Below are 13352 nucleotides of genomic sequence, written 5' to 3' on the forward strand. Positions count from 1 at the left end.
TCTTTGAACAATGTATGAACTATTAATACTCATAGAAATATTTTCCAAAAATGGTTACATTGTAATGAGTGTCAAAACGTCGATAATTAGTTACAGAATCACAGCAAGTAGCTTTGTGACCTTGGGTAAGGCACTTAATCTCTCAGAACCTCATTTTTCTCAATAGTAATTCAAATAGGATAATAAAATTTACCTCATGTAATTCTTGTGAGACTTAAATCAGATAACACATACAAAGCACCAGCACAGTTCCTAGAACATAGCAAGTGCTCTGTACATGTTAACTATTATCATTATTATTACCGCCATCACCCTAAATTGCCACTCTTGCTTTATGGAGTCCTTGGTTAAGTGTTAGTTTTGATTGGTTAGCATGTTTGCAGCGAGGTCTCTTGCCCTATTGAGGTTTACAGGAATCTCAGTGAATCCTGCTGAGGTTAGTTTTGTAATCTTGCATGTAGAAATGTATGTATCTTACAGTTAAAAATGCTGTATCTGTGACCTGAGGGAAAAAGAAAAAATAATCCACCAAAACAGGGTGTGACTGTGAGAATCTAAATCATTATGCATGTGACAGAAGGACAAACCCTATTAAACGCAAGGTATGATTGTGGGAAATCTTTCAGATCAACAGGAAGGTTTTTCACAATGCCAATTGAAAAAGTTGAGTGAAAAGCCATAAGAATGTGAAACTTTGGCCCATTTACTAAATGTCTCATTTAATTGTCACAGTGGAGGAAAAAGGTATGATAAGGGAGATGTCTACAAAACAAAGCACACAAATTAGAAAAACCAAAAACTTTTATTGAGACTGGGTCTTGAATTTGTTTCTGAATTAATCCTATAAAGTAGAAAGTGGCTAAGAGTCTTCAGACATCCTGTACAGATGAAGGAGAACCAGGTTGGGAAACTGAAAACTTCAGTGTTAGTTCTAGTTTTGCTATTGACTGGCTTTATGACTTTAGACAAGTCACTTAACCTCTGTGGGCCTCAGTTTTCTCATCTGTAAAGCAAGAATTTTTGCCCCCGGTCCGTTCAGCTCTAATATTCCTTGGGGTACTTTTAGACATACAAAATGAAATTTGCATGCCATTCTTAAATTTATTTATTTTTTGGCATTTTGTGGTGGAAAATTTTAAGGTTACATAAAAGTAGAATGAATAGTATAATGGCTCTTGAGGTGCACATTATCCAGCTTAATAATTATCAACTCATGGCCAATCTTATTTTGCCTACAACCCCACCTATTCTCCCTCCCCTCATTACTTAAAAGCAAATCTCAGACTTAATATCATTTCATTTCTAAATATTTCAGAATATGTTTAAAAGAAAAGGACTCTTTTTAAAGCATAAACACCCAGTGTCATCACATGTAAATTAAAGAAACCCTGTAATTCCTTAATATCATCAGATATGCAGTTGATGTTCAGATTTTCCCAGTTCTCTCTCTCTTTCGTTTTATAGTTTGTTAATTTGAATTGGGATCCAAATGAAGTCTAATTATTGCGGTTGATTGATATGTCTCTTAAATCTCCTTTAATTTATAGTTGCTTCTCAATCTCTTTTTTCTTAAAATTTATTTGTTTAAAAAAACCCACTTTGTCCTGCTGGGTAGGTTGAATTTTGCTGATTACATTCCCATGTTGTTTAATTTTTGTCCTTGTTATTATTTACAAATTGACATATCTATAGGTTTGCTCAGATTTTGGTTTGAGGTTTTTTTTTTTTTTTTGGTCAAGAATATGTCATAGAAGGTGGTGTGTAGTTCCCCTGGAGCACATGGGCTGGCTGTTGCTCTTGTTTGTGATGTTAGCAGCCATTGATGGTGATTGCCTAGATCTGTTAATCCATTAGGAGTTACAAAATGATGACACCCTGATTCTGCCGTTCCTTCTTCATATATTGATTGGAACACTTCCAGAAAAATAATGTTCCCTTCATCAACTGTCTGATTACCCTGAGTATAGATCATTAAGGAAAGGCAGGATAGATGCGAATTCTTTCTATTTACCAATTGTCATAATAATGAATTTATTCCCTAGTATCTTCCTAATGATTAAAAAAAATATCATTAGGAACTCACAGAATTTAACATAGTTGTTGTGTTTCAGTCCACTGCAGCTGTTATCCTTACTGATACTCAAAATGGTCCCATCTTTGGCCAGTGGAGGCCTTTTTAAGTTGGCTTCTGCATACTCTTGACATGACTAATAGTCTGATAGCTTCTTTGGTTTCTGGTATAACAATATATTCCAGGTGCATTTTGTACATTTCCTGCCCTATCCTGTAATCAACCATTTCCCCAAGGAATCTTAATTTCTTTTAGTGGAAAATGGCATTTAGAGACCACCGTCTGGATACTGGTGACGCTCACTGCTGCTGGGTTAGTCTTTGCTTCTAGGCCTTTTCAGTGGACAGATAAGCAAATAAATATTTTTTAAAAATAAAATGCATTGAGTTCATAATCTTTTAATTCAGAAACAATCTATACACTAGAAAATGATCAGGGAAAGAAGTCCAGATATTTGTATATATTTTGAAGGATTACATTATTTACTGTAAAATATTTTATTGCTTCTGTTCTCCTTTCAGATAAACAATCTATTTTTGGAGTTTCTATAGCTGCTGGAATGATACTAACTTTAAACATACTCCTGTTTTGATTAAGGAGAAAAGGGAAACAAAAAGTTAGACATGATTAAGAAGAAAAATGAGTGAAACCAGGAGTGGGCAGGCCAGAGCATCTGGTATTCAGGGCAAATATTAAAAGACAAGAAATCTTTTCCATTTAGTTTCCTTCCCTTGCATTTTTTGCTTATGTCTGGAAGTTCAAGTTTTGCTTTATAGTCAGTGTTCGTAAGAGCCACAAGATGGCGAGATTGCTCCTTAAAATGAATGTGGGTGAGTAAGGGGGTGGGGTAGTGGAGAGAGAGGAGAGAGGAGAGAGAGAGAAAGATGTTCCTCTCTGATTTTCCATAACCTCCTTGGTTTTCCTTACCTCCCTTACTTGAATATAAAATAGAACTAACATGCTTAAATTTTTCCTCTGTAATTTGGATTTTGATCATGGTCTTTTTTGGAATTGTAAAACTAAAAATAAAATTAAAAAGAACTATCTGTATCCCGTGCTTACCATTTTTTCAGCTCTTTGTTAAATTATTAATAAATTATTCAGTCTTCACATTGCCACCAGAGTAATCTTTGCAAAATACCATTTTGGTAATGTCAGTTTCCTGTTTTAAATTTTTAAATGTATTGTTATAAATATTTGTTGATTATGGTATTGGTTGTCAGTATTTAAGTAGTTAAGTGTAAGGTGAAAGGTGGAATAATTTTTGACTCATATTACCAAAAATATGTTATTATTGTCAAGTTTCTTTTCTAAAATGAACATGTGCTAGTTTCCAAGTACAAAAACTTTCAGTTTTAATGGGTTGTTAAACAACATAAATGCAATGCTTAGAATATTTATCCTCCTCATCATTTAAACATACCTCAAGGCAATTTTTGTTATTCTCAATATTTTGTGGAAAGGGCAAGCTACTATGTTATTAGTATATTAATCAGTGCATATTTATTAACTAAGTATATTTAGCTCTCAATGTAATGTACTTTGCTTATGCTGTGTTATCAAATTGAATCCTCATAATATATCTATGAGATAAATGTGAATACTCTGCACATTGAGGCTCAGAGAGATTAAATGAATTGTTGAAGATTTAGTAGTTAGCAGAGCTATAATTTCAATTCAGATTTTTTTCAATCCTAAAACTCATCCTCTTATTCACTATGCCATACTGCCTCCGTGAGAGTAACTATTTATATTTCTCTTTAATAGAAATACTTGGAAGCTGTAATTTAAAGTAATTAGGATATTTGTGCCTCCCCCTTGTTGTAAGCTGAACAAGAGAATTTATATCACAAGGCAAGTATTATGGTGCCTTTTTATTTAGCAAACTGTTCGTTTTTTTGAGCATGTTTTCCTGCAGGCCTTTGTTTAGAAGACTTCATTTAGAGTTGTGCTGATGGGTGAGGGGCCTCTCTTTGTCTCATTTGAGGCATTTGGGCTCCTGGCCAGAAGCCTGAGCTCCTGATATTCTCTACCTAGAGCGGACTGAAGCTAATTCATTCTCTTGACTTCCTGTTGAGATAGCAGGTGGTTCACTAGCACTTAGTGTTCCTGCCTTACGGCGGAGTTTCTCTCTGCTCCTGGAGGCCTGTTTTATGCTGGGGATACTGGTGGTTTAAAAGCCATTGTGTTCAAGACTGGAAGTCTGGTCTAGGATGCCCTTTACAGCTATAAACTAGCTGCTCTGGAATAGAAATTCTTTAAATATTTCGTAGAATTCACTAGTGAAGCCTCTGGTCTTAGACATTTGTTTGTTGGGTGGTTTTGGATTACTGACTTAATCTCCTTACCAGTAATTGGTCTGTTCAGATTTTCTGTTTCTTCATGATTCAGTCTTGGAGTTTCTAGAAATCTATCCATTTCTCCTAGGTTGTCCAATTTGTTGGTGTAATTGTTCATAGTAGTCTGTTTTGATTCTTTGTATTTCTATGGTGTCAGTTGTAACATCTCTTGCATTTCTGATTTTATTTACTTGAGTTGTTGCTCTCGTTTTTTGGTGAGTCTAACTAAAGGTCTGCCAATTTTGTTTCCCTTTTCAAAGAACTAGCTCTTAGTTTCATTGATCTTTTCTATTGTATTTTTAGTCTCTCTTTTATTTATTTCTTTTCTGTTCTTTGATATTTTCTTCCTTCTACTAACTTTGGGCTTCATTTATTCTTGTTTTTCTGGTTACTTTAGGTACAAAGTTAGGTTGTTTGTTGGAGATCTTCCTTGTTTCTTGATGTAGGAGTTCATCATATGAACTTTGCCCTTAGAACTGCTTTTGCTGCATCCCATAATTTAGGTACGTTGTATTTCCATTTTCATTTGACTGAAAGAATTTTTTGATTTATGTTTTGATTCCTTCTTTGACACATTGGTTGTTCAGTAACATGTTGTTTAATATCTATATATTTGTGAATTTTATACTTTTCTTCTTGTAATTGATTTCTAGTTTCATACCATTGTGGTCAGAAAATATGCTTGACATGACTTTGGTGTTATTAAGTTTATTAAGACTTGTTTTGTGGCACATGATTTATTCTGAGGAAGTTCCATGTGTGCTTGAGAAGAAATGTGTATTTTGCTGCTGATGGATGAATGTTCTGTAAATGTTTGTTAAATCCATCTGGTTTAACATGTAGTTTAAGTCCAATATTTCCTTATTATTTTCTGTTTAGATGATCTAGCCATTGTTGAAAGTGGGTTATTGAAGTACCCTACTATTATTGTATTGCTGTCTATTTCTCCCTTCAGGTCTGTTAATATTTGCTTTATATATCTAGGTGCTTCTCTGTTGGGTGCATAAATATTTACACATATTATATCCTCTTGTTAGACTGACCCTTTTATCATTATATCAATATAAAGACCTTTGTTTCTTATTTTAGTCTCTGTCCTAAAGTCTACCTTATCTGATATAAGTAGATACCCCTGCTTTCTTTTGGTTTCCATTTGCATGGAGTATCTTTTTCCATGCCTTCACTTTCAGTCTGCGTCCTTAAAGCTGAAGTGAATCTCTTGTAGGCAGCATATATTTGGGTCTTGTTCATTTTATCCATTTAGTCACTTTGTGTCTTTTGATTGGAAAATTCAGTCCATGTACATTTAAAGTAATTATTGATAGTTATGGATTTACTATTGCCGTTTTGTTAATTGTTTTCTGGTTGTTTTGTCATTTCTTTGTTCCTTTCTTTCCCTGTTGTTTTTCTTCCTTTGTGATTTGATGATTTTCTGTAGTGGTATGCTGAGATTTCTTTCTCTTTCTCTTTTGTGTATCTACTGTAGGTTTTGCACTGTGTTACCATGAGGCTTACATAAAATATCTTATAGCTAAAATAGTCTGTTTTAAGCTGACCTAACAACCTAACTTCAAATGTATAAGAAGATTCTACATTTTTACACTGTTCTCCAACATTTGATGTTTTTGATGTCACAATTTAAATCTTTTTAATATTGTGTATTCATTAACAAATTATTGTAGTTATAGGTGGTGTTAATATTTTTAATTTTAATCTTTATACCAGAGTTATAAGCGATTTACCCACCACCATTACAATATTCGAGTATTCTGAATTTAACCATATATTTATCTGTACCAGTGAGTTTTATACTTTCATATGTTTTAATGTTACTAATTAGCATCCTTTTGTTTCAGCTTGAAGAAATCTCTTTAACATGTCTTGTAAGACTAGTGGTGATAAATTCCTTGAGCTTTTGTTTGTCTGGAAACTCTTTATTTCTCTTTCAATTCTGAAGGACTGTTTTGTTGGGTAGAGTAGTCTTGTTTGGCAGTCTTTTTTATTTCCTTTCAGCACTTTGAATGTCTCATCCCACTGCCTTCTGACCTGCAAGGTTATTGTAGAATCCACTGATAGTCTTATGAGGGTTCCCTTGTATGTAACAAGTTGCTTTTCTGTTGCTGCTTTTAAGGTTTTTGTCTTTGACAATTTAATTATAATGTCTGGGTGTGAATTTCTTTAGATTCATCATATTTGGTACTTCTTGGGCTGCCTAGATTTGGATGTCTGTTTTTTTCCCCCAGGTTAGGGAAGTTTTCAGCCATTATTTATTTGAATAAGGTCCCCCGTCTTCTAGGATCCTTATAATGTGTATATTGGCCCATTTTTTAGTGCGCTATAAGTCTCTTAAGCTATCTTCACTCCTTTTTTAGTCTTTTTTCTTTTTTCTTTTTTCTTCACTGAGTGGATGTATTCCACTGCTCTGTCTTCTAATTCACTGACTCTTTCTTCCACTTGATCTAGTCTGCTGTTGAACCTTTCTGTTGAATTTTTCAGTTCAGTTATTTTATTCTTTATCTCTGTACTTTCTGTTTGGTACTTTGTAATATCATCAGTCTCTGTTGAAATTCTCACTTTGTTCATGCATTGCTTTCCTGACTTCTGTGAGCATCTTTCTGAGCATTATTTTGAACTCTGTCAGGTAAATCACTTTTCTCTGTTTCATTAAGGTTGGTTTCTGGAGATTTATATTGTTCTCTTGTTTGGAACATATTCCCTTGTTTCTTCATTTTCCTTGAATGCTTGTGTCGGTTTTTGTGCATTAGCTAAACAGCACCTCTTTCAGTCTTGAGAGAATGTTCTTGTGTAGGAGATGAATCCTGTTAATCAGCACAGCCTGAACACCTGGATGCCTCTCAAACCTTTGTGACTGTCCAAGCCACTGTCCTTCTTCATGCCTTTTACTAGTTGAGGGTATGAGAAGACCCATCTAAGTTCCAAAGGGGATGATTGTAGTCAGCACTTAGATACAGGCTGATTAGAAGCCAGACCCTCAGGCAACAGCTGGGAAAGTATGCCATCAGGCACTTTCTGGGGAGAAACTGGGAGGTAGGCTTTTTGTATTCTCCCTTGCACTGAGCCCTGAGCCCATTACAAACTGCTTATTTGTTTGCTATAGTCCAGGGGGACTTGTTAACTGCAAGCACTGTTGACAGTCAGAGCCAGGTGATCTGGGGGCCCATCTCCCAGGCGGTAGCTGCAAAAGGTGGGGCACAAGACATGTGTAGAAGGTCCTTCTAGAGAGATGATGGTGACCCGGTTTTATTTTTGGAGTGAGCTGGATGGAGAAGGTGGGGTAAGCACCCACTGATTCTTTCAGGTTCCAGGTAGGATCAGTTAGATGTTGTCAATTAGTGTCTAGACCCTTAGGCAACAGCTTGTAAAGTATGAAGTCAAACCCTTTCCAGGGAAAGACTGGGAGATGCATGTTTTCGCTGCTTCTTCAGTCCTGAGACCTGGGGGGATAGTTGTGTTCAGTGCTTATGATGCTATCAGTAACTTCTTTGTTTGCTGTAGTCCTGTAGGACTCATGAATGCTGGCTATCAGAGATAGGAGTTTTAGGGGACTGTTTCTCAGGTGGGAGCCTTAAAGGTTGAGACACTAGATCTCTGTACTGCCTGTTCCTCAGGGAGAAGCTGGGAGTTTGGGTTTTCCTCCTAATTGTATGGTTCTGTGCCTGGAGTGAGGTTTATGATGAGAGTGGCTCAGCCTTTCCTACCAGTTTCGATATGGGTATTGTCTCTGTTGCCCAATGTATAGGAGTCATTCATCTGGATTTCTCTAGTTTCTCAGTTCCCAGATTTCTCTCAGAGAGAAGTGCTTTGTGTGTAGCTGTACAAGCACTGTGTCATGGGAGGAGGAAATTGGCCTCCTATATCATCATTTTGTTCAAAAAGAAAACAAAACAGAATAAAAGCCTCTTTAGTTTCTTTATTAATTAATTTGTTTTTTAAAGATAATTGTTTTTATATAACCAGTATTCATTCATTTATTCATTTGGTAACCGTTACTGAATTCTATTCTAGATGCTGGCAATACAGCAGTAAATTAAATAGAAAAAAACTCTCTAGAGCATACCTTTGAGTAGGGAGGATACAGAAAATAAATAAACTATATTATATATCTTGTGGTGATAAGAGGTGTGAAGTCAAATATAATGAGGTAAGGGGGCTTAAGAGTGAAAAGTGAGAGTGATGTTTCATAAAAGTTCTTCAGGGAAGACCTCTCTAATAAGGAGACATTTCAGTGCAGAGTTGGAGGATGTGAGGTATGTACATATATGGAGTGAAATAGAGAGAGAGTGTTCCAGGTTGCTGGAGAAGCAAGCAAAATATATGGGATTTGGAGACACAGTTATGTAGCTCCTCATATAACCTTTATTATCCAACAGTAAGCACCAGGACTGAGGAGAGCAGGATAAAATATTTTTATGTTCTTTTCTTTTCTTTTCTTTTAAAAATATTTATTTATTTATTTGGCTGTGCTGGGACTTTGTTGCGGCATGCGGGATCTAGTTCCTTGACCAGGGATTGAACCTGGGCCCCCTGCATTGGGAATATGGAGTCTTAACCACTGGACCACCAGGGAAGTCCCTTTATGTTCTTTTAATTTTTGCTGATGGCAACAAAAAGTGACACCTTCACCTTCTCTTTGTAATCCTAAAAAGCACTGGCAGGAGACGTATTAATTCTATTTATGTTCAAATTTTAAATTATCATTTATATTTTGTTTGCATACTTGAAAAAATATGTAAATAGAACCTAGGGAGACATTGTTTTGTTTTACTTTGTATATTGTTTTGTATACAGCAGGAGTAGCAAGTACCTATTGGAGTCTGGAAGGTCAGTTAATGATTGAATCAGACTGAAGCATAAAGGATTAAGGAGGGGTGTAGAGTGTGGCAAATTGGAGAATTTATGCCCTGTGTAAAGGGAAGAACTATTACTCAACTCTAATTGATTATTGCCATGTGAGGATGTGAGCCGAGTTTTGAATGTATTTTCTGGTTTTTCAAGAAAAGCCAGAAATTTGTATATTATGTGCTATCTCCTGATCTTTAAATGTTGGAAACTAAGTAAAACATTTCAAAACACTCTTCAGGCCAGACAAAACATGTGTACAATGGGGATCTGGCCCACGAGTCACCAGTTTGCAACCTTCTGGGGTATAACACCATAATTAAATTTTACAGCCTCCTTCAAGGGATAGTATAGACCTAATAGTAACAAAATGCTGTAGGATTTCTGGATACAGATGGTTTTTAACACACTATTGTACTGTTGCTCTCCCTGGGTGGTGCTGAATATGTCTATTCTTGTTGTCTTAGGGTATGGTCAGACAGGTCCACTGTCTCAGCGAGCTGGGTACGATGCTGTTGCCTCTGCTGTTTCTGGTCTGATGCACATCACAGGGCCTGAAGTAGGTATCCTTCTTTAGAATATTCATATTTTTCCCCCTATTTATTCCAAAGAGATTTTCATCTTTACTAACCCCATAGGCTTAAACATGAGTTAATTTTAGGAAAAAACCACGGAAAGTGAATGATGTTAAAAATGGAAATGTTTATTATGAATGTACTTGAGGCTTAATGTCATTATGGCCCCATGGAAAAGAACAACCTTTTTAGCAAGAAGCAATAGATCAAGTGGAGAACACATTTTCCATATGTATTATATCATTCAAGCTTAGTAAAGGCACCTTTGTGTGACTTAGGAATATTCCTCGTGTGAAGTAGAATGGCTGACTAGACTAGTCCGTGGATGTCCATTTCTACCAGAGTACTTTCATTTGATGTATATACATAGTGGAGGGTTTCTTTTTCCCTCTGGAGTGTTATAAGTGGTTGTTTATTTTAAAATTTGTTACTTAATTCTCGGACATAGTTGTGTCTGATTGTTAATGCATTAGATTCTGACAGTGAAAGAATTGTTTGATTTTATAACCACATTCCTTCTCCATTGGTGATAGGAAGTTCCCAAAAAGTATATAGACGAACAAAATGTGGATGGTTAGATCAAAGACTCTTAGAAAATGGACTCTTGGGGAAAACTAAACATGCCGTTAAATAAAGTAAAAAGAAAGTGTGAAAGCTTAGTAAATAAAAATACTAAAAAAATCCACTTCCAAAACAAATTAGACTGATAGCCTTAAAAAACTTTTTCCAGTAGGTATTCCTTCCCTGAACCACTTTCTTCAGTTAATTCTTCAGGAAATATTGCTGCAGTGTTGGGATAAAATGAGGCAGAATGACCTAAAGTCTTTTTTTTTTTTTTTTTTACAGATTTTACTTCTTTTTATTATTTTAGAGTAGGTGTTGGGATTTCAGTGACTTAAAATATATGGTCTTTTGTACTTTCTTTGTTTCATTTTCACAAGTCTTAGAAAAAATGTGTGTGGCTTTTCCTTACAATATTCAAGGGCACCAATTTTCTTTCTATCCATTGAGAGAATGAAGCATGGATATATATCTCTTTGCTCTTTCCCATAGAGATACTTATATGGTCAAGACATTATTTTTGTGAGTGGGTGGTTTTATTTAATAGCATTATACTCAATTGTGAATATGTGAAAAGATATGGGACTTTTAAATTTGTATATTCAAATATTAAAATGAATTAACTCAAAAACACCTGAGGTAGATGAGGTGAAAGCTTACTCCTTTAGTACACTGCGCTATATTCTGACAGGGATAACCACACAGCGTGTGCTCAACCATATTATTTATCAGTCAGTAACTCACCTCTTGTATTATCCTCAGGAGATTTTTGTTCTGGTTAACAAATAACAACAACACTAATTGCATGCTTACTATATGCCAAGCATTATTTTAGGTACTTCATGTGTATTACATTAAATAAACTCGGCTTCTTTCACACGGACACATCTCTCACTTCTCAATTCATCCACCCAATGAATGGTTATTGTACATATACAGAGGGAATCCTCTGTATGCTGGCTACTATGGCAGTTACTGGGAATTAAACAGGCAACAGGTAGGCACGGTCCTTAAATGGAGAAGACAAACATTAACAGAAAAGAAATATTAAACAAGTAAAAAGAGCTCTAAAGAAGAGTACAGGATGCTACTGACGTATATAACAGTGTGCCTCGGGCCATTTTAATACTTCCAGAGATTCTGCAAAATGTGGTTTGACAGCAAAGGATAAAAGCAGCCTGAAGAGAATCAGCCCATGCTGGGAATCCCCCTTTAAGGAGTTGTTTCCCCCTGATACCAGCAGTATATGACAGTTCACCAAGCCTCTCAGCAGAAGTTCCACAGGAGGGATCACTTCTGAGAGCCCTGGCTGATATTTTTAACCAGCTAATGCAGATGCACTGTTGCCAGTTATATCATGTTGCGTATGAAGTTTTATCTACCTGCCCAGCTGTGTATTTGTGCTGTAGCATAACTCCATGTTGTCAGATGACTGATTGGAACCCAGGCTTCCTCACCCTATTCAGTGCAGCCTAATGTTGTCAGGATGGTTGGTCAGGAAAGGCTTCTCTGAGGGCCAGATATTTAAGGTGGGATGCAATTAAGCACTAACCTGGTGACTCTAGGGCAACACCATGCATGACATCTAAATGCTGGAGAGTCTGGTGGGTTTGAGGAGCTAGTCTCATTGGATTATTGTGAGCTAGCAAAGAAGGGGAAGAGTGAGGTTGGAGATGCAGGGAACTTATTGTTTATGGACCTACTATATTAGTTAAGAGTTTGAAGAGACGGAAAGATACATTATCATATATACATATTTTTAGTGATGATCTAATATATTTCTGCCTGGAAAATGAGTGATGTTCCCAAAGTATAGACTATTATTATGATGAGAAAACTCAAAATGCATGGTTTTTCTATAGTGGACTCATAATATTATTTTTATCCCAAAGGGGCATCAGCTAAGTGTGTAATATAGGATAAAATCTATGAAAGTAGTCTTTATGATGAGATTTAAGCAAACTAGTTACAGTTACCTCCAACTAAATCTAAAATCTAGCCTTTTAGGTAATGCTGTGGTATTGTTGGATAAAATTCAGATTTGATAACGGAGAAAAGAGAACTGACGTTGAGTACCTACACTGTGCTAGACCCATGCTTGATGTTTTCCATATGCTTTTATGTTTTCATTCTTACATTGATCCTTCCAGGTGTAGGTATTGATAAATTCTGTAACTGAAGCTTAAGGGCTTAGGTAACTTGTACAGGGTGCCCAGGTATGTAAAATGCTAAAGCCATACATCGAACCCAGTCTGCTTTACATCTTCTAGCTATATATAGTACCTTCTGTACTATAGCCACTCTCCATGCTGCCTGAAGAATGAAGCCTGATTTTTATTGTATTTGCATCTTGCTTATGCTTACTATTGATATGATATGTTGCACTGTAGTGAATAGACCATTTGGTGGAGTGAGAAAGCAGTCAACTAAGAGTCTGGAGGCCTGGCTGTATCTCATTCACTCCTGTGTAATGTTTACCTGGCTGCCTAAAAGGGGCACCAGGAGGGCATAAGCCTCATAAGACCATGGTCTTTGCTTGCTCACTGCGGTATCTCATTGCCTAGAACAGAGCCTGGCACTTTCTAAGCACTCAATAAATAAATGCTGAATGAATGAATAAATGAATACTTGGCACTGTGCTATGTGATCTGGAACATATCGTATAGCTTCTCTCTTTCGATGAAGTGCATCTGGAAGTGATGTTCACACAGCTCCTCTTCCAGATATTGTAAAGAGAAAATAAATGTCTTTTATAGAATGTAAAAGTATAAACATGTATAATGTAATGTAGTACCCATAAGAGTCAGCAATTGCTTGGTATATCTGTAGATTCCTCAGCTCCACCCTCAGAGATACTGATTTGTGGGTAGAGCCCACAAATATGCCTATTTAATGATGGCCCCAAGCGCTTCTGATGGAGATGGTTGCAGATCGCACTTGGAAACA

The 13352-nt window shown here is 36.2% G+C and overlaps 1 protein-coding gene across 4 annotated transcripts in view; it reads left to right on the top strand.

The window, feature by feature from the left end:
- SUGCT (succinyl-CoA:glutarate-CoA transferase) overlaps window positions 1-13352 on the top strand; it is a 793918-nt gene that overhangs the window by 62409 nt on the left and 718157 nt on the right. For all 4 annotated transcript variants that reach the window (XM_089917071.1, XM_089917070.1, XM_022593044.2 and 1 more), the window contains one exon: window positions 9738-9829. In XM_089917071.1, the coding sequence (XP_089773197.1) occupies window positions 9738-9829 (92 nt within the window). The remainder of the gene's footprint in view (window positions 1-9737; window positions 9830-13352) is intronic.

The sequence above is a fragment of the Delphinapterus leucas genome, chromosome 9 (genome assembly GCF_059928025.1).
Source record: "Delphinapterus leucas isolate spDelLeu-1000000601 "Yukka" chromosome 9, BTC_Dleu_Yukka2, whole genome shotgun sequence".
In the NCBI taxonomy this organism is placed as follows: Eukaryota; Metazoa; Chordata; class Mammalia; order Artiodactyla; family Monodontidae; genus Delphinapterus; species Delphinapterus leucas.